A 22,605-nucleotide genomic window follows, 5' to 3' on the forward strand; every position below is an offset into this window, starting at 1 on the left:
TCACACTGAGCACGTGACAGACGTGAGAGAGTCTGGAGACGCCGTGGAGAACGTTCTGCTGCCTGCAACATCCTCCAGCATGACCGGTTTGGCGGTGGGTCTGTCATGGTGTGGGGTGGCATTTCTTTGGGGGGCCGCACAGCCCTCCATGTGCTCGCTAGAGGTAGCCTGACTGCCATTAGGTACCGAGATGAGATCCTCAGACCCCTGGTGAGACCATATGCTGGTGCAGTTGGCCCTGGGTTCCTCCTAATGCAAGACAATGCTAGACCTCATGTGGCTGGAGTGTGTCAGCAGTTCCTGCAAGAGGAAGGCATTGATGCTATGGACTGGCCCGCCCGTTCCCCAGACCTGAATCCAATTGAGCACATCTGGGACATCATGGCTCGCTCCATCCACCAACGCCACGTTGCACCACAGACTGTCCAGGAGTTGGCGGATGCTTTAGTCCAGGTCTGGGAGGAGATCCCTCAGGAGACCATCCTCCACCTCATCAGGAGCATGCCCAGGCATTGTAGGGAGGTCATACAGGCACGTGGAGGCCACACACACTACTGAGCCTCATTTTGACTTGTTTTAAGGACATTACATCAAAGTTGGATCAGCCTGTAGTGTGGTTTTCCACTTTAATTTTGAGTGTGACTCGAAATCCAGACCTCCATGGGTTGATAAATTGGATTTCCATTGATTATTTTTGTGTGATTTTGTTGTCAGCACATTCAACTATGTAAAGAAAAAACTATTTAATAAGATTATTTCTTTCATTCAGATCTAGGATGTGTTGTTTAAGTGTTCCCTTTATTTTTTTGAGCAGTATATATACGGAACAATAATATGAACACAACATGCAGCGATTGAGTTACAGTTCATATAAGGTAATCAGTATATACCCACTGGGGAGCCTGGCCCAGCTAATCTACACCAGGCTGTGTCAGAGGAAGGCCCTAAAAATTGTCAGATTACAGCCACCGAACTCATAGACTGTTCTCTCTGTTACCACAGCAAGTCTGAAGCCAACAGGACCCTGAACAGCTTCTAGCCCCAAGCTATAAGACTGATAAATAATATCTACCTGGAATATCTGTATGCCATTTTGCACTAATCTCTTTTGACTCATCACATAAACTGCTGTTTATTATCTACCTCAACCCCTGCACATCAACACTAGTGCAGTAGTGAGTGTATTCATTTTCTTATTTGTTCATACTTGTTCTCTGTGGGAATAGAACCCACAACCTTGGCATTGCAAGTTCAATGCTCTACCAACTGAGCCACTCAAGACAGAATTTGTATTTTTCCATTTCTCCTCTCTGCATTGTTGGGAAGGACCTATAAGTAAACATTTCACTGTTAGTCAACGCTTGTTCATTATGAAGGAAGTGACAAATACAATTTGATTTAACAAGTGACATTAATAAGGGATCATAACTTTCACTTGGATTCACCTTGTCAGTCTATGTCATGGAGAGCGCAGGTGTTCCTAATGTTTTGTACACTCAGTGTATGTCACAGTGCTTCTATGGCTATATACACCATGATACTGCCTATTTCATTTATTCATTTAGCAAACAAGAAATCTCATAATCCAGTGTCTTTTTCACAGTCAATACACCTATATTTCAGCTTTAATTAGCTTTAAAACAGCAACATTTTCTCTCAGCATCATTACAAAATATTTTGAATAGCATGAGATTGGCTACATCTTTCTCTTTACCCCATGACAAAATGTGTAAACAAATTTCTGCAGGCCCACCTACCAGCGAATTTCTAACTATGCCACTGATTACCAACCTCCATTCTCCTTCGTTAGTCGGTTTCAAGGCTACCCTCGTCGGCTGCTCCTGATCTTCAAAGTTTACTACAAACATTCAGCATTCAAGAAACTGTAACAATGCGTCTCTCGAACATCTCGTTATGTCAATGCAGCATATCGTATTTTTGATCGCTAGAAATAGCTTACTGCTTTGGAGGAAAAGCATAAATATTATTCAATAATGTTGTCTACTGTTAAATATTCATTATGGTTTATGATCCGGTTACCCTAAGCTGCTGAAATATATAAATATATTTTTCATGTTTAAAAAAGACAAACTGTTTTAGTGGGGAAAACAACCAGGTTTCTATTTTGGTTCAATATATGAATTGATGAAAAAATAAACATGGGAAATAAATAGTTTTTTGTGATATTGTCGGATATTACAAAATGTTATAAGGACAAACTTTTGTCGCTTTAAGACTGGGCTGCCTTGAAACCGTCAAGTTCCATGTTTGTATCGAGAAATTGAAGGTTCTGAACTGAACTCCACATTGAAACAAAGTTGTCAACTAGAATCTCCCCCTTTTATTTCTTTATTTTAACATTTTATTTCATATGCACCGATGTTTTCAAGATTAGCTTTAGAATAGGGGCTATTTTACTTAATTTTCCTGCGGGGAGTGGCAAAATATAAATAATATTTTCTATATTTAAACTTCCTTGAGCTATTATACATATTCAACATTATAAACGACTGTTTTTCTTTATTTACGGAACTAATGGACATCGCGTCCTCAATAATCACGCAAGTAACAAGGGATGAAGAGGATAACTATTCTCTGCGTGAGGAAGGTGAGTTTGGAAAAGTTTTCAAGAAGTGTTCTGTTGCGCATGACAAAGTGGATAAGCATACACAAGACAGGATGGTGTTTAGATGGTCAAGGCCAGAACTAAATAAATAAATAAATGTTAAAGTTCAACGTCATATGTAGAGACCCCTGTAATATTACACTACCATAAATAATTGCTTGACATTTTTGTAATTTATAGTCAAACTTTTGACTAATCGAAACGATCATTGTGAAGCCATATAGCTCGCCTACGACATAACCCAATGAAAGCCCTAAATTATTATTTTAACTAATAACTTTTTGTTTGACATAGCGTCTTGTATTTATAAAAGGATGTAGTTGAAATTATTGAGTCAACATTTTAAGTAGGAAATCACAACCGTGTTTTTGAAAGCGTTGGGGGAAGGGGCGGGGCCGACATGACTTGTCTGACGTTTCCAATGTTTTTGATTTGTAATTTAGACAATCCGACCAAATTCACATATAAATGTTATAGATCTGTCATTCTCATTGAAAGCAAGTCTAAGAAGTGGTAGATCTGTTCTATGTGTGCTATTTCTAAGCGTCCTGTTCTTAAATTTAGTTTTTGCATCTTTATTTTCAGTTTTGTACACCAGCTTCAAACCGCTGAAAATACAACATATATTTCACAGCAGTTTAGATGGTACAATGATTCTGTACACTATACTTGCTTGCTGAACTGAAATTAGGCAAACTATTAGAATTTTAGAAACTAGGAAATGGCAGGGTGATTTTGGCATAGTGCATCTTCAAGTTAATTTTGCAGTACAGTTATGGAAACAATGTAGGATACACCTTCATGGCTAAATAGCCTGTTAGTCAAATGAACAAAAATGTAGCAGTTATTTTTTTATTTTCTGATTTATACTGAACAAAAATATAAAAATGCAACATGTAAAGTGTTGGTCCCATGTTTCATGAGCTGAAATAAAAGATCCCAGAAATGTTACACATGCACAAAAAGCTTATTTCGCTCACATTTTGTGCACAAATTTCTTTACATCCCAGTTACTGAGCATTTATCCTTTGCCAAGATAATCCATCCATCTGACTGGTGTGGCATATCAAGAAGCTGATTAAACAGCATGATCATTACACAGGTGCACCTTGTGCTGGGGACAATAAAAGACCACTCTAAAATGTGCCGTTTTGTCACACAACACAATGCCACAGAGTTTTAAGGGAGCAGGCAATTGGCATACAGAATGCAGTAATGTCCACCAAAGCTGTTGCCAGAGAATTGAATGTAAATTTCACTACCATAAGCCGCTTCCAATTTTTAAAGTACGTCCAACCGGCCTCACAACCATAGATGGTGTCATGTGGGCAAGCGGTTTGCTGATGTCAACGTTGTGAACAGAGTGCCCCTTGGTGGCGGTGGTGTTATGGTATGGGCAGGCATGAGCTACGGACAACGAATACAATTGCGTTTTATCGATGGCAATTTGAATGCATAGAAATACAGTGACAAGAGGCCCATTTTCCTTAAGTTATATGTGACCAACAGATGCGTGTGAAATACATAGGTTAGGGCCTCATTTATTTATTTCAATCGAATGATTTCCTCATATGAACTGTAAATTGTTGCATGTTGCTTTTATATGTTTGTTCAGTATATGTTAGACACCAATTCAAATTGAGTAGTTGTCCTCCAAGAGACATCAAGCTACTCATGTTCAGGCTGTCCCACTACTACACTACCATTGGTCTACTGCCAGGTGTGTGTTCACGAGTCACGCATCAAGCCCCGAACACGTGCAAGTGCACGCTTCCCCAACATGAGACCACTGCAGTGATCCCACTGCTGCCAGCAATGTAGCGGAAGACAAAACTGCAACAGAGACTCGAACCATGATGCAAAATAAGGCATCTAACAGCCTGTGCCACATAAGCCCGGGCCTCTGGGCAGAGGCAGTAGTCTAAGCTCCCAGGCTTGACAGAGGCTATACTCCCTCCACTGATCTGTATTTCTATAAACAGGAAAGTGTTATTATTATTCAGACAAAAAATGTTGTGCTCTGCTTTACTTTTATGCTCTGTGGTCATTTGTCTCTAATTCTCTGCATTGAAGTGTGGCTTGTTATGTAAACTCAGCAACAACAACAAAAAACGTCCCTTTTTCAAGACCCTGTCTTTCAAAGATAATTCGTAAAAATCCAAATAACTTCACAGAACTTCATTGTAAAGGGTTTAAACACTGTTTCCCATGCTTGTCCAATGAACCATAAATAATTAATGAACATGCACCTGTGGAACGGTCGTTAAGACACTAACAGCTTACAGACGGTAGGAAATGAAGGTCACAGTGATGAGAACTATTTATTGCCTTACCGCCGCATGCCATTTGCACACACTGTATATAGACTTTCTTTTTTTCCTATTGTGTTATTGACTGTACGCTTGTTTATTCCATGTGTAACTGTGTTGTTGTTTGTGTCGCACTGCTTTGCTTTGTCTTGGCCAGGTCGTAGTTGTAAATGAGAACTAGTTCTCAACTGGCCTACTTGGTTAAATAAAGGTGAAATAATAATAAAATATAAAAAAAGAGCTGGTGTAACTAAGTCATGTTTGTAGGCTTACTTGCTCGCACATGCTTTTTCAGTTCTGCCCACCAATTTTCTTTTGGGTTGAGGTCAGGGCTTTTCTGATGGCCACTCCAATACCTTGACTTTGTTGTCATCCCCGTGTTTCACGGTTGGGATGGTGTTCTTCGGCATGCAAACCTCCCCTTTTTCCTTCAAACATAACGATGGTCTTTATGGCCAAACAGTTATATTTTTGTTTCATCAGACCAGAGGACATTTCTCCAAAAAGTACAATCTTTGTCCCCATGTGCAGTTGCAAACTGCAGACTGGCTTTTTTTATGGCGGTTTTGGAGCAGCGGCTTCTTCCTTGCTGAGCTGCCTTTTAGGTTATATCAATATAAGACTTGTTTTACTACAATATATGATTTGCATTTTTCGCACCAAAATACGTTCATCTCTAGGAGACAGAACGCGTCTCCTTCCTGAGCTGTATGACGGCTGCGTGGTCCCATATTTTTTTTTTTTGTACTGGCCCCCCGTGGGAATCAAACCCACAACCCTGGCGTTGCACACACCATGCTGGCATTGCAAACACCATGCTCTACCAACTGAGCCACAGGGAAGGCTGATGTCAATTAGTATATCAGAAGCTTCTAAAGCCATGACATAATTTTCAGACATTTTCCAAGCTGTTTAAAGGCACATTCAACTTACTGTGACCTGATGTAAACTTCTGACCCACTGGAATTGTGATACAGTGAATTATAAGTGAAATAATCTGTCTGTAAACAATTGTTGGAAAAATTGATTGTGTCATGCACACCGTAGCTGTCCTAACTGACTTGCTAAAACTATAGTTTGTTAACAAGAAATGTGTGGAGTGGTTGAAAAATTAGTTTTAATGACTCCAACCTAAGTGTCATTTGTCTCTTTTCATTTTGTAAGTTCTTGGCCTTTCCCCATAGTGATTGATGACAAAGGGATTTAATTTTGTGAAACAGGAAGCCATGGAAGGCCAAAATACAGTTCCCTAAAATGACATAATTTTTTAAATGATTTTATTCATAAGGTTATTCAGGGGTGCCAATAATTGTTATACGTCTTTTTGGGGAAAAAAGTATTATTATTATAATCTCTTTCTCTGAGCAATTGTATTAGTATGAATAATATTATTTTCCACTTTTTTTGCATACAATATAGCTTGGTATTATTTATTTCATGAAGTCTTATTTGCTAATCTATATCAAGGGAGGCAATCATTTTGGAGGTGACTATATAGAGATGTGTATTGAAAATGAAATACAAAAATATCTCATTTAAGTATTCACACTTCTGAGTCAATACTTTGTAGAAGCACATTTGGCAGTGATTACAGCTGTGAGTCTTTATGGGTAAGTCTCTAAGAGCTTTCCACACCTGGATTGTGCAACATTTGCCCATTTATTATTTTCTAAATTCTTCAAGCTCTGTCAAATTGGTTGTTGATCATTGCTAGACAACCATTTTCAGGTCTTGCCATAGTTTTTAAGTTGATTTCAGTCAAAACTGTAACTCGGCCACTCAGGAACATTCACTGTCTTCTTGGAATGCAACTCCGGTGTAGATTTGGCCTTGTGTTTTAGGTTATTGTTCTGCTGAAAGGTGAATTAATCTCCCGAGTGCCTAGTGGAAAGCAGACAACCACGTTTCTCCCAGTGACTGAACCAAGGTTTGCTTCTAGGATTTTGCCTGTGCTTAGCTCCATTCCATTTTTTTTATCGTGAAAAACTCCCCTGTTCTTAACAATTACAAACATAATTTTTGGGGGTAGTATAACTTTAGTGACTTGTTGCAAACAGGATGCATGTTTTGGAATATTTTTTTTCAGTGCAGGCTTCCTTCTTTTCACTGTGTCAACTAGGTTAGTATTGTGGAGTAACTACAATGTTGTTGATCCTTCTTCAGTTTTCTCCTAACACAGCCTTTAAACTCTGTAACGGTTTTAAAATCACCATTGGCCTCATGGTGAAATCACTGAGTGGTTTCCTTCCTCTCCGGCAACTGAGTTAGGAAGGGCGCCTTAATCGTTGTAGTGACTGGGTGTAATGATACACCATCCAAAGTTTAATTGATAACTTCACCATGCTCAATGGGATATTCAATGTCTGTTTTTTTTCTACCCATCTGCCAATAGATGCCTTTCTTTGCAAAGCATTGGAAAACCTCCCTGGTCTTTGTGGTTGAATCTGTGTTTGAAATTCACTGCTCGACTGTGGAACTTTACAGATAATTGTGTGTGTGGGGTACAGAGATGAGGTTGTCATTTAAAAATCACGTTAAACACTATTATTAAACACAGAGTGAGTCAATGCAACTTATTATGTGACTTGTTAAGCTAAGTTTTACTCCTGAACTTATTTATGCTTGCCATAACAATGTGGTTTCGAAAAGCATAATTCCAATTTGACATTATGGGGGTAGGCCACTGGCCAATTTTTGAAAAATTAAATCCATTTTAAATTCAGGCATTAAAAGGTAATCGGGTGTTAATACTTTCTGACGTCACTATAATGCACCTCAACATAGGTCTTACCCCAACTCAGGCCTAATGACACTGAAGCTGCCATTCCGCGCTCCAGATTGCGTGAAAAAAATGGTCGGATTCTAACAGTGTGTCTTGTGTTGAGGCGGTAAAGTCAGACTCAGAGGGGGCCTATCTCTGTCTGGATTGAAATAGAAGCAGAGGCATGCCTGAAAGAGACCCTAGATAAGCCACTTTTAACTCAGTAGACTAAAACTTGCTGATCTGGCACTAGTACCACTCCCCCCTTGTAAAAGCTGTAACCTCATTATCAGTGGCTTAGCCTCCTGGGAGACTGGATGTGAGCAATGGAATAGAGGGGTCACACTGTACAGTATGCAGGGGTGCCGTATGGGGGTGGGGGGGTTATAACGATTCTAAGGGCCTGTGACTGACAGGGGACCTAAAAAAATTATTAGAATATTAGGTCAACATTTTTCAACATTCAATTATTAAACTGTCATCATTAATATAATATTTTATTGACAACGTCCCTTTTTTAGGGCCCTGTCTTTCAAAGATAATTTGTAAAAATCCAAATAACTTCACAGATCTTCATTGTAAAGGGTTTTAACACTGTTTCCCATGCTTGTTCAATGAATCATAAACAATTAATGAACGTGCACCTGTGAAACGGTCGTTAAGACACTAACAGCTTACAGACGATAGGCAATTAAGGTCACAGTTATGAAAACTTAGGACACTAAAGAGGCCTATCTACTGACTCTGAAAAACACCAAAAGAAAGATTCCCAGGGTCCCTGCACTTCTGCGTGAACGTGCCTTAGGCATGCTGCAAGGAGGCATGAGGACTGCAGATGTGGCCAGGGCAATAAATTGCAATGTCCATACTGTGAGATGCTACAGGGAGACAGGACGGACAGCTGATCGTCCTTGCAGTGGCAGACCACGTGTAACAACACCTGCACAGGATCGGTACATCTGAAGATCACACCTGTGGGACAGGTACAGGATGGCAACATCAGCTGCCTGAGTTACATCAGGAACACACAATCCCGCCATCAGTGCTCAGACTGTCCGCAATAGGCTGAGAGAGGCTGGACTGAGGGCTTGTAGGCCTGTTGTAAGGCAGGTCCTCACCAGACATCACCGGCAACAACGTTGCCTATGGGCACAAACCAACACAAAGTTTGCTGAAAATAAACGCAGTTGACAGTGAGAGGACGTTTCTTTTTTTGCTGAGTTTACTAATAAAACAAATGGTTTCTTTTTCTTTTCTTTTTTTGGCAACCCCCCCCCCCCAACATTTACATGAAATGGTTCGTGCCTGCAGCCAAACCAGGCGAGAACGGTACTTGCTAGCAGGGAATTGCTAGTGAGGAGTGCCGGTGGAGCATCATGTCTCAGCTTCCTAAAGAAAAATCTGGCTTCCAAAAACAAAAAGAAAGCAACGAAAGCCAGGAGAAAGAAATGAAAGGGCGACAGTATGTCACAGGCCTTGCAGCTTCAGGCTCAGCAGCCCTGTCTCCCCATCCCCATACCCCTGAACCAGCCCTACTCCCAACTGAAGAAGGACGTGAGCAGCATTGTGTTGAATGACATGTCAGTTGGCATAATTGCAGGTACTGCAATGCATTGGGGACAGGAATGTGATTCTCCAGTCAGGAAAAATCTCACTTGACACAGAGGTAGCCAATATCAGAGCATTAAAGGAAGAGATGCAGGCTCTTAGAGATGGATGGGAGTCTCTCCTGTCTGAGGCAACACTGATTGCTACGCAACTGGATGTTGTACCTCAATTTAGCAAGGAACACAACCTCCAGAGGAAAAGGAAGAAATTCCATGATGAAACCTCTCAATAGGAGACAGCTCAGGTCAGTGCAGCAATGGTGTTTCAGAACACAGTATTTTTTACTGCTATGGGCAACATCATAAGTGACTTGGACACTAGGTTCCACACCACTGCAAAAATTGTAGAATAATTTTCTGCTGTTCTGAAAGTTGGGCAGATTAGTGAGGATGAAGTCCCTTCAGTGTGCCAATAACTGATCATTAAGTATTCCAGAGATCTTACACCTGAGCTTCAAAATTAAGTAAGATACCTGAACACTGTATATGCTGCCACGTTCCCCCCTAACTTGTCCCCTCTTGGTCTCCTGAATGCAATTTGTAAGATGCAGCTGCAAAGAATTTTTGGAGAAGTGTGTATTGCTTTACGTATATTTTGCACACTGCCTGTGACTGTTGCTGGTGGCGAGAGAGCATTCAGTAAGCTAAAACTGATAAACTATTTGAGGTCGGCTATGTCCCATGACAGGCTTTGCAGTCTTGCCATGCTGTCCATTGAAAGTCAGTTAGCTAGAAAGCTGGACTTCAAAGACTTGATCAATGACTTTGCTAGCAAGAAGGCTCGGCGCTGGGCTCTTGGTGAGTAAGGCTGAGCAAAGGCCAGTGCTAAATGGCATGGCTATGGATATTTGATCAATACACACATGATGCCCACAGGCTGAGACTGAGAACAAGAAATATCTCAAAGTAATGGCTGGATTGCCATAAAATGTGTTGTGGACAGTCAAGACCCCAAGTGGAAGAAACCTATTGATTTGTTGACCACTTGACCTTTCCTCTAGTGCCACCATCAGGCCTTTTCATGTCCATTTTCATTTTGTTTTCCATTTTTCATTTCCACTTTTACAGCTGCTTATTTTGTAGTTGGTATGTATACTTTGTTCAAAAATCTGCTGCTGATGTTATTATTTAGTTTGTTATATCCTTCTATAGATGATAATGTTAATTTATTATAATTGAAGAGGTTAATGTATATTTAAGTTATATTTATTTTACGTTATGCATTAATGTTAAGAGAATTTTCCATTCAAGAATTGTACCATTAAAATTACATTTAGACTGTAAAAGATGGCCTTTAGCACATTTCTTATAGAGGGTATCAGTCTTCCATCAAATAGTGAATTCCACTGTATGCAGAATGTTGCATGCATGTCTGCACAGTGTTATATTTTCACAGCTCACTGTCAGTAAATATTGTACAGTAAATATTGGCATAGAAGAGAGTTGAAAGCCTGCAAAAGTAGAGTTATTTAAAGCTTTGATTGGGTCGATTGGGTCCTGGAGGTGTGTGGTTACAGCAATTGCGCAGGGTTGGTGTGGCCTGTGGTGGTGGGGCCCAATGTTATATATTTTCATGGGGCCCAAAGTCCCTGGTGGCGCCCCTGACAGTATGTGTCAAGTTCCAGGCTCAAGTTCATATAACTGCAATATCTGAAGGGTCTCTGTTTTTCTTTAATGAACTGAACCACTAATTTAGTGGTTAAATAATAAGTATTTATTTATTATTGTACTACTGACCAATTGAAATACATTTTAGCTACACTAGGTAAACACGAGGCCTAGCCATTTCCTCCTGGCTGCTATACCAACACAAAAAGGTTTTGTTTTGCACCTCCGTTTATGGCCTGGAGTGAGTGCGCGCTAGGCTATATATACAAAGAATCCCATCATTAACCACTGTCAGCAGCTGCTCGTGGTGTGCTATTTAAAGTGCTCTAATGTGTAATATCAGAAGAGCTAACATGGAAGGCAGCATGATGTTTCTTCCCACCCATGCGTTCACCTGCCTTGTTCCTTCACATGTTTGCACACAAACCTCATGACTTGTAAGCCTCTAGCAAGTATGCACCCTGCGTAGGTGTATTCCCATGTGGCTTAGTCCAGTTTCAGCTCCAATTGAAAGACGTCTTCAACAGTCCTCAGTTCAACATTAATTGGTTTGTGAAGTGGGTCGGTGAAATGTGAACAGTCTGCCATTGAACAAAGTAATATGGTGGGGTTTTTTTTATTACTTTGGGTCAGTTCATTATTTTTGCCATTATGAAACGGGTGTGATTTTAAGTTGAAGTTTACCTAATTCATAGAAATTACAGAACATTGTTGTCTCAGGAGCCCCTTGGAAACAAGATGATTTTAAAAAGGATTTTATCTAGCAAAAGATCAAACATATTTATAAATAAATAGATAATACTGTAGTTTGCTGGCTGTTATGCGGTGACAATCTGTTCTATTAACAGAGCTGGGAAAAACAAACAACTGGCTTCATGAGATGGCGGCAATAATTACAGTATGAAATATAATGCATGCCGTGCATACAGTATAACACGACAATTGTAAGCTGCAATATTAAATATATACTGTACATAGAAAAATCTATCTGATTTTCATGACTACATCACAGTGGCTATCGGTCGGATGAGTCTTAATGTACAATAGTGATTTGATTTTTTTTTTTATCTTAAACTCTTAAATGTAGTCAGTAGGGTGGATGAATACATACAACAAAAAACTAGACACATTTCAGACATTACTTACTGTATATTTATGTTTCTTCTAAGATTATTAAAAAAAATATGGTCTGAAAGATTCCACCTGATGATTCAAAATCATAGGAAATCAGCTGTATTTCAAACTAAGCATAGAAAATGTAAACCAATGAAAATATAAGGGTATGGAAATTAATAGTGTTTTTTAAGGGCTAGTCATAACTATCAACATGACTATCCCCTTAACTTTTTTATTTGAAATATTATTTCTTATACACTACTTGTGTGATTCATTTGACAGATTTATTTTGTTAGTTCCTGTAAATTTAGTTTTGCTTAACTATTTCCATAACTGAGGTGGGCATCTGACTTTGTTACGTAAGCCATGGCTAAAACTCTCTGCCACCTATTGTCAAACAACCACTCTGAGGTAACATAAGGACAGCTGAATACTATCTGAATGCTTTTTCTTTTAGATGCCCCTGCCCATGTCGTTTCCTCAAAGAAGCCCCGCAGTCGTGGCGTTTTTCAAAGTCTCTTCTGCTGCCTCTGTCACAAAGAAACAGAGCAAATCCCAATCAACAACAATGCCCCCTTATTGGTGGAAGAAAATGGGACCATTTCAAAAGTAAGCTGTCTTCGTCCTTACATCCCTCTCTCCCTCTTGCCCTTGCTTGTGATATCGCCTATCTCTCCCTCACTCTCTCTATGGTCATTTAGCCTCATGTGGTCAACATGATTGAGAGCCACTTGATCGGTGCACATGTTTTCTTTGCGCAATGTCCTTTCATGTTTACAAGTTCTCTGGTCAATACATTTTTGCAGTTCTGCCTTAAAAGTAAATATTTCACTGCCAATAAATCAACCCAGAAGACAGCATGAGTCAAAAAATATATAAAATTAAATCAGCACAGACTGCAATGCATTATCAGACCACAGTCATTCTTTGTCGGTGCATTAAGATGAATCACTTTACAGCAGGGATGGGCAACTTTGATGGGGGTGGGAGATCAACGTTTTTAAAATATTTTTGCGGCCCCCTTCTTGACGGTGGAGAGACGAATGCCAGTTTTTAGAGTTGATTTCCTGGGTCACACTTTATTTGGATAGTCCGGATTGGATAGTCCCGATTTTTCCATCTGTAGATGTAGATGGTCATGCTACCAACAAACTATATGTTGATAAGCAACTGCTTGCTAAGGTTACAGGGATAGGGTTAGGTTTAAAACAGGGATGGGCAACTGCAAGGCCCTCAGATCAACCCCCCCCCCCCCTAAAAAATATAAATATTTGAATTTAGTCGGGGTCTCAACTTCCTGTTTCAAATTAGAATAGTAGAACACACAAGGTACAATTTGGAAATTTGGTTGTGCATCAGCAGTTTATCTCTTGTTACTCAATTAGCCCATGTCAACATTTTGATTGGTAAGTTAGTCTAGTTGATTGGTAAGTTAGCCAGCAATCTAAACTTGAAGTAATCATGGTCGAATTACCACCCGGCGGGCACTCATTGATTTTGTTAGTCAGTCTCACTTAGATATCATATTAAAAACTGCAAACATTTCTCTCCACCCTATGGCAAAATATGTAGAATTTCACATATTTTGTGGTAAAACAGCCAATTTCCCTCTCCGCCCCATGGCAAAATTTGTAGAATTGCATGAAATTAGTTCTAACATTTCTACATCTTCTCTCTGTCCCATGGCAAAATGTGTAGAATTGCATGAAATTTGTTCGAAAAATGCTAAATCTTCTTTCCGTCCCATAGCAAAATGTGTAGAATTGCATTGCCACCAGTTGCCCATCCCTGCTTTAAAGCATTCCCTGCTGAACAGGAGATGATAAAAGGCAATTCCAATTTTTGGGCAGATGACAAAGCCGCCCGTGACTCTATGTGAACAATTAACAAACTACATGGCAGTTAACTCACTACGGACAGATTAGGTGATCAAGACGCATCTCGGGTGTCAGTTTCAGATGTATGCCTTACTTCAGCTTTTTACAGTGATTTGATATTCCAGGAGTTATTTGTCACGTCTCTTGAAGCCCCAAAATAAATTGCTAGGTCTCATGGAGAGGGGGCCATGTGCTAGTCTCAGTGTGGTTGTGACCTGTCAAGTCAATGTGTACTCTGCTGCTGGTGTCTCAGGCGGGCTGTGGACTGTGAATACCCCCAGCAGTTCAAGACACCATTACCAAAGGAGCAGTCTGTGAGATGCCAGCCCTCTGGACTGTGTCGCCTCCGTAGAGACAACAAGTCTCTCTCTCTATGCTTGGAAAAGTGCAAAACCTCTGAACACTACAAACCTATTGGAGAACGTCAGCTCCCTTTGTACCTGAAAAATCTTTTTACACATTTCCCAAAAGCCAGCATGCCTGCTGAACACTGCGAGGTGTCTGAACTAATTGAAGCCATGGAATCAAGCGAGCCTTCTGCACAATCTGCTGAACCCTGCATCATTTCGGACAAAATAAACAACTCTTTGGACTATACTGAACACCAGAAGGTCAATGGACAAATGGATCCCGCTGTGCAGATTGTCGATCATTACAGCATGAATGGAGAACATGCAGAAGAGAGCAAACCTTTTGTCCATTATAATGGACATTCTGGGGCGGTTGAGCAATGCATCAACAAGCCTTGTGAGGACTATCCTGTTCTCCACAAGCACACTAATCAGTATAAGTCTTCTGAGTTAAGCAAATCATTTGAAGAATGTTCTCAACATTGTGAGTGCTTTGACTTCAGTAAGTCTTCTGAGCACTATGCTAATGACTGTCTAGCTTCTGTATTTAGCCAACACTGTGAACATTTCACAGAATGCTTCCAGTCATCTGAACAATGCAAGTCTTCTGATCAACACTGTAAGTCCTTTGAGTCAAGCGAACCTGCTGAAAACTCTGAATTTGTAGAGCAATGTAAGATATCTGACTTCATACCTGACATCTCTGAATCCAATGAATCAAAAATATCATTTGAGCACTATACTGGAATTTGTGAGTATTCAGAAAAATACAATCATATTGATGACCCAACAGAATATAATGAGACTACAAAGCCAATTGATGAGGATTTAAAGCCCTCTGAGCCAACATTTCAACAAATTGAAATCTGTGGGCTTTTTGACTCTGAGTTTTGCATAATATTAGAACCTATACATTCTTCAGATATGAACATGCCTTCTCAACACTATGCTGAACAAGATTCTCCCAATGAAAGTAGACATGTCTCTGAAGTTCATGAACCTTCTGAGCAAACTCTGCTTGTTGAACAAAGCAATCATCAATCTGCTGAATATGATATGCCCTCTGAGCACTGTGAACTGCAAAACACTGTCTATGAGCAAAGAGAGACAAGTGTACAGTGTGAGCTCTCTGAGCGATTTAATTCTTGTGAGAGCTATCCTTGTGAACATGAAAGCACAAATGACAAATGCTATGAGCCTAGCAGTTCATTTTATTATGAGGAAGACAAGTCTTCTGAGTGCTCATCCATTGAAACAAGGTCTTTTGAATCTTTGATTTATGACAGTATAAATTCAGACCCATTAACTGATTCAGCTGAATCCTATGAAGCATTGGTGGAAGAAGGAGCACAGGACAAATCCAGTTCAGATATATGGGAATCATTTGATAATTGTGCAGTTGTGGTAGAATGTGAGGAAAGCAATGCTGATGAAGACAAACCTCACTCGGATGCAGTCGTTGTTGAGGAATTCTTTGACTTATTTGATAAAGAGGATACTTATACTTTTGCCCAAAGGCGACCTTATACCTCCTGTTTTGAAGGGGGAGGGGTGCATGAGCTGTTTTTTGAACAACGCAAAACTCATGTGTCCATTATGAATGAGGAAGAAACACAAATGCCCTGCGCCAAAAAAGGGCTTGAAGTTTTTAGTCAAGAAGTGGAAGAAGTTGATGAATCTTATGATACTTGTGCTGAGGATGGACAATTTAATGTAGACTGTGCTGATGATGAGACATCCACCTCTGGATCCTTTGCAGATGAGGAATCATGTGAATCTTGTTTTGAAGAAGCCACAGCTTATGAAGTTGAGTTTTATGAAGCTTTTGTAGCAGAAGACAATGCTATTGAGGCTGAGGCCTATGAGCCCTTTGTTGAGGAAGATGAACTTTGCATTGCTGAAAATAAAGCTGGTGACGCTCAGGCCAATGTACCCTTAGTTGATGAGGACAACAAGTACGACGAACACAGTGCAGAGGAAGCATCTCATGGATCCTCTTCTGATGTGTCTTCTGTTGAAGATGAGGAAGCATATGAGAGCCAAAATGATCAAACTTATGAACCATGCTTTGAAGAAGAGAAAACTTGTGATGAAGAATACCAGACAATATGCGTCGCAGAAGACGAATTATACAAACAATATGCTGAAGACAAAGCTTATGGATCCTATGGGCCGTGTGATAAAGATTGCGATGCATATGACAGTGAACATACACAATTTTCTACCGAAGAGGAAGATAATGCACTATGCACTGAGGCCTGTGAACCAAGTGCTGAAGAGCACCATGAATATCAAAGTGAAGCCAATGAATCTAATGTTAATCAAGAAGCTAATGGATTCTGTACTGAAGAAGACTCTCATGATCAGTGTAATGAAGAAATGGATTATGACAGCACTCCTGAGACACATTTTAAAGATGGAGTCTGCACTGAAGAGGGAAAGAATGATGCACCATGTGCTGAGGAGAATGAATCCCCTGAATCATTTGAGGTTATAACCAAAGACACTGCATTATGCACTGAAGGAAGCAAACCAGCTATGCCTGATGGTATTGAATTCAATGGGGATCAAACTGATTCCTCCACAACCTCTTCCGAAGAGATAGATGAGCAAAACAAGTCATCTGAATTGTGTGAGCAGCTAAACACACCATATCTGTCTCAGAACTGGGATGAACACAATGGTGTATCAGAGCATCTCCAACGCCCAGAGTCAGAGGACCTTTCAGAGCAGGTGTCTGAGAAAACAAGCCTCCCTCTTGATGGTGCTGAACATAGTAAAGACTCCATAGACCGCGAGCCACTTGCACATCACGCCGAACAAACAGAGCCCTCTGAACAAAGTGAGCTGGATGAGAAAATTCAGTTGCATGAATTTTTTAAGATTGTGGCCTCTGAACAACTAAGTGAGGAGTCTGAGGAGGAGCTGAGTGACGATGAGTCCTTTGAGTCCTGTGAATGCGAGTACTGCGTCCCACCTAGAGAACAGGTATTACAAGATCTTTAAACCGTGCTTGAAATCCGCTGGAATAGCTGTGACATGCACCTAATTTGATCAACGCTCCGCTTTCAAATTTCAGAAGTGTGTAAAATGAACGTTTCGCATGGAGTGACAACAAACTGAAATTTGCCAGAGAAAAGAGTGAAATGTGTTTGTCTAAATATTAGGCTTATTTTTTTTTTTACATATTGTCCATTCAGTGTTAGCTTTGGAAGTGTTGGCTTTGGATCAAATTTGTGACAACAGAACTAAAATAGAGGAGAATGTGGCTGAACATAAGGTTCTTATGTCCAGATGGTATTTATGTCAAACTATAAAAGATATGATCTACTCTCCTCCTGACCTGGTTATTTACTCTGCTGGGGCAAAGACATTTGAATTGCACAGTGTTTATAGGATGCTTATTTGGTCATCACATTTCCTCTTGCTAGTAGAGTTGGTTTCACAGTGTTGCTGCCTTGCTATGTTGTTGTCTTAGGTCTCTCTTTATGTAGTGTTGTCTCTCTTGTCGTGATGTGTGTTTTGTCCTATATTTATATTTTATTTTTATTTTATTAATCCCAGCCTCCGTCCCCACAGGAGGCCTTTTGCCTTTTGGTAAGCCGTCATTGTAAATAAGAATTTGTTCTTCACTGACTTGCCTAGTTAAATAAACGTTAAATAAAAAATAAAAAATGGACCACTTGATAAGGGAATGGTTAACTCATAGTCAGTCCACAGACCCATGACAGTCTATAGTCACATTGATATTTACTTTTCCATCAACAGAACACCAGCTGTTGGGAAATAGCTTTCTTATGCCCCCTTATGGACATGCTCTTCTATAATTCAATTATCTCAACCTCACAAGCAAACCTTTTCCCAGTGTGTTTTCTCACTACAAATTCATGAGGTAATGTTATTAATCGTCAGTTTAATTCATGACCCACACACACACTTTTTAATGTGTTTTTGCATCATGCCACAGTGTAGTCTTGATTGGCACAAACATAACAAAGTAATCCAATTTGCATCTATGAATATGATGGCATCATTTGGCTGTTCATTGACCTAACATCTAACTATTTGTTTTCAGGTCTCGGCAAAACCTCTGCTACCTCAAATCAAGTCACAAGACTCAGGGAAGATCTGTGTGGTGATTGATTTGGATGAAACATTAGTGCACAGTTCATTCAAGGTAAGCTGACGTGAGTGACCCGCTCTTTGAGGACAAACGCTAACAGAGAATACTTGATTGATTTCCACTCTCTCTTTTATACTAATTAGTAAAGCAAAATGTAAATATTATAATTTATTTGATAAAGAGAATTGTTTTTCTTTGTCCATATCAATATGAATTTCTTAACCCTTTACACTTGTGGGAATTGGCCTTTATGGATAGGGAAACATTTTAGTGTTTCTAGCAGAATAAACATGAGAAAAATATGCATAACCATGGTAGCAATTAAAAGGGAACATTTTGGAATATTATCGGGTAATTATCAGATGAAAGGTGAGGACACAACAGTTCACTTGACGCAAGACTGAATCCAAACATTACACTGTTGATTTTATTAGCATTTTTTACATTTACTGTAGTCTTCGCAGCATTTGTCAATAACAACATCTGAAAATACTCTTAATACATCCAGTAACATAATAACAATATTCATGGTAAGTTTGGGGTAGGTGCAACATGAGACAAAAAAATGACAAGGGTTTGAGTGAGAGGTCTAACTGGTGTCTAGAGTAAGCGCAATCAGCTAGCTGATCCCATAGACTTCTAGTCATTGCACTGACGCTAGTTAGTAATGGCTCTAGAAACTACCTTCACTTCCCTCAAACTGCACACAGACATAAAAATGGTATCTATGAGTTCATCTGACTCTGGGTAAGTAATTGTCAAAGTCTCGCACTATCCCTTTAAAGAATACATTTGAATTCCAAGTAACCTTTTACACCTGGTATTGAAATTATAGTCCATATCAAATATTGTGTGACATGTCCCTTCCTGTTTACAACTTTCCTATATTTGTGTCATGTATCCATTGTGATTGTAATGAGTATGATGTGAGACAGAGTGCTGGTTTCAAGCGCAGGGCGCAGCAGGTGTTTATTTAGTAAAGGACCACAGGAGGAGGCAGGTAGCATTGTCCAGGGACAGGCAGAAGGTCAAACACAGGGAATCCAAAAAGGTAACAGTACAGGCAGGGGAAAAGGCTAATAACGTAGTCCGGGCGATCAGGCAAGAGGTTGATAACAGGAAATCTGATAGGCAAAAGTACAGAAAGGGAATAGGCTAAAGAAGATTGCCAAAACTACAATACACGGGAGAACTAATATATATTGGGGTTGGGGGGGGGGGCAGCGCTCTGAATAGAATGTGGACAAAAACAAACAATACCTCACAAAGATGGGGTGCAATGAACTGAACTAAATTGTGTGTGTAAATGACATACAGGTATGTGAACAGGTGATCAGAATTCAGGTGATTGGGATCTGGAGAGTGAGCTGCGTTCAGGGCATCTATGTGTTTGAAAGTGTGAGCTGGAAAGTGAACTGCTTTCAGGGGATCTATGTGTTTGAGAGTGAGCTGGAAAGTGGGCTGGAAAGTGAGCTGCGTTCAGGGGATCTGTGTTTGAGAGTGTGAGTTGGAAGCAGACGTTACAGTGATCAGATTTATTTGGAATGTTAATTGATGTTAATTAATGTTTATTTTGATAATCAACCGCAGTTACCATTAAACTCGCTTCTAGCGAGTATTCTTATCTATGCTACTCGGTATATCCACGATTGGCTGCATAATGGGTATAATGACAGGTGGTCTTGGCCATCTAATCACAATCTGTCCCAAAGAATGTCACAAGATAGGCCACAGGTTTAAACTGTCAATGAAAGTGGCAGCATTTTATTGAAGGCGAGTCACAAGGTGTAGTGTGTATGTAATGGGATTGATTGTCCAAAAAGGAGGGGTACGTATAGTAAATGAAAGATGTTTATTCTCAGAGATATATATTTCATGTACTATTCTCTGAGAGATATACAGTTTGTCCTATTCTAACTTAAGTTGGCTTGTTTGCTTCCATAATATGGCAACTTTGATTTTAGAGTAATACTGTACATTTGGGTTTATGTATTCAACTAGACTACCAATACAAAGTCGAAAACTTGATTTTCAATACTCTTTAATGACATGTTACAGAGTAGTTTTAAAAATGTGTCTCTGTGTTTTATTTACGAGTGACTTCAGATTGGCATCAACCCTGTGCTCACTGACCTGGATGTCTGGATGGCTACTACGGTCATGTTAGTGGTGGAATCACTGACATATGTTAAATGGATTTGAAATGATTTTGCTATCTATGCATGTGAATCAATTACCATGAGGTAGCTAGTGATGTGAACACATCTGGTGTGCTGGTAGATCTTCCACAGAGCAAAAGAAAGTCTCTCTCCAAAATAAGCTGCCATCAAATTCTGACTTGGTGTCAGATGTGGCATGCAGTCAAAAATTGTCAAGTAAAACCTTGAAAGCATTCGAACTATTCACATGTGTATTTAACAAAACCCATGCATATACGGTGCCTTCAGAAAGTGTTCATACCCCTTGACTTATTCCACATTTTGTTGTCTTACATCCTGAATTCAAAATTGATTAAATATATGTTTTTCTCTCACCCATCGACACACAGTAATGCCCCATAATGACAGTGAAAACATGTTTTTAGACATTTGATGACAGCTTTGCACACTCTTGGCATTCTCTCAACCAGCTTCACTTGGGATGTTTTTCCAACAGTCTTGAAGGAGTTCCCACATATGCTGAGCACTTGTTGGCTGCTTTTCCTTCACTCTGGGTCCAACTCATCTCAATTGGGTTGAGGTAGGGTGATTGTGGAGGCCAGGTCATCTGATGCAGCACTCCATCACTCTCCTTCTTGGCGAAATAGCCCTTGCACAGCCTGGAAGTGTGTTGGGTCATTGTCCTGTTAAAAAACAAATGATAGTCCCACTAAGCGCAACCCAGATGGGATGGTATATTGCTGCAGAATTCTGTGGTAGCCATGCTGGTTAATTGTGCCTTGAATTCTAAATAAATCACAGACAGTGTCACAAGAAAAGCACCCACACACCATCACACCTCCTCCTCCATGCTTCACGGTGGGAACCACACATGCGGAGATCATCCGTTCACCCACACCGCGTCTCACAAAGACACGGTGGTTGGAACCAAAAATCTCAAATTTGGACTCATCAGACAAAAGGACAGATTTCCACCGGTCTAATGTCCATTGCTCATGTTTCTTGGCCCAAGCAATTCACTTCTTATTATTGTTGTCCTTTAGTAGTGGTTTCTTTGCAGCAATTCGACCATGAAAGCCTTATTTCACACAGTCTCCTCTGAACAGTTGATGTTGAGATGTGTCTGTGAATTGAAATCTGTGAAGCATTTTTTTGGGCTGCAATTTCTGCGGCTGGTAGCTAATGAACTTATTCTCTGCAGCAGAGGTAATTCTGGGTTTTCCTTTCCTGTAGCGGTCCTCATGAGAGCCAGTTTCCTCATAGCGCTTGATGGTTTTTGCAACTGCACTTGAAGAAACTTTCAAAGTTCTTGACATTTTCCAGATTGACTGACCTTCATGTCTTTTAGTAATGATGGACTGTCGTTTCCCTTTGCTTATTCAATCTGTTCTTGCCCGTAATATGGACTTGGTCTTGTACCAAACAGGGCTATCTTCTGTGACCCGATTCAGGAAACTAGACGTATGTCGCAAGTCACGACTTCACAGGAGAGCCATTTGAATGTAAAAAAAAGTTTTTTATCAAAATGCGTTTTTTTGGCAGAAATGCCTTCTCGAACATGTGAACTTTCATGTGCCTTAATAACAAACTTGTATGCCATCTGTAAATACGAATCAAATTGTTAAATTGCAAGCCTTGTTGGTTAAGCCACAGAAAAAATCAGCAATCTTCCCACAAGCCATGATTGGCGGAGATAATAAGTGGGCTGGACATGCCGAGAGAAGAGTTCGGATTGGTCTACCATATCGAAGGCGTCTGTCTATTTGAGCTCGTCAGTCTGTGTTGGTAATCCTGTTGAACGCGGCTTTTTTCTAAATGTATTGTTTAGTGGAGCTGCATAGGTGTTGCTTTCCATTTTCTGGAGGATCAAGTTTTGAAATCAGTGGAATTAGAGTATGATAGCTAAAGAGATGAAGAAAACACCTATCTCCGGGTTACATCTTCAAACTAAGGGCAACCGGGGTGGCATCCCTGACAGGGAGATGCGTCCATAATGCATGCTGATGTATGCAGGTAAGATAGTCTAGAATTAGCTAGCTACATTTTCATATATTACACGTTTCTAATTT

At 40.0% G+C, this 22,605-nt stretch overlaps 1 protein-coding gene across 4 annotated transcripts in view; it reads left to right on the forward strand.

The window, feature by feature from the left end:
- Positions 1-2,315: 2,315 nt before the first annotated feature.
- Positions 2,316-22,605, forward strand: part of LOC106586063 (carboxy-terminal domain RNA polymerase II polypeptide A small phosphatase 1) — a 37,498-nt gene continuing 17,208 nt past the window's right edge. For 3 of the 4 annotated variants that reach the window (XM_014172897.2, XM_014172895.2, XM_014172899.2), the window contains exons 1-2: positions 14,109-17,242; positions 18,330-18,431. In XM_014172897.2, the coding sequence (XP_014028372.1) occupies positions 14,381-17,242; positions 18,330-18,431 (2,964 nt within the window). In that variant the 5' untranslated portion in view covers positions 14,109-14,380. Of the gene's footprint in view, positions 2,609-12,484; positions 12,637-14,108; positions 17,243-18,329; positions 18,432-22,605 lie in introns of those variants that run through there. The other variant, XM_014172900.2, reaches the window with a different exon arrangement.

This window comes from Salmo salar, chromosome ssa25, assembly GCF_905237065.1.
Source record: "Salmo salar chromosome ssa25, Ssal_v3.1, whole genome shotgun sequence".
Taxonomy (NCBI): Eukaryota; Metazoa; Chordata; class Actinopteri; order Salmoniformes; family Salmonidae; genus Salmo; species Salmo salar.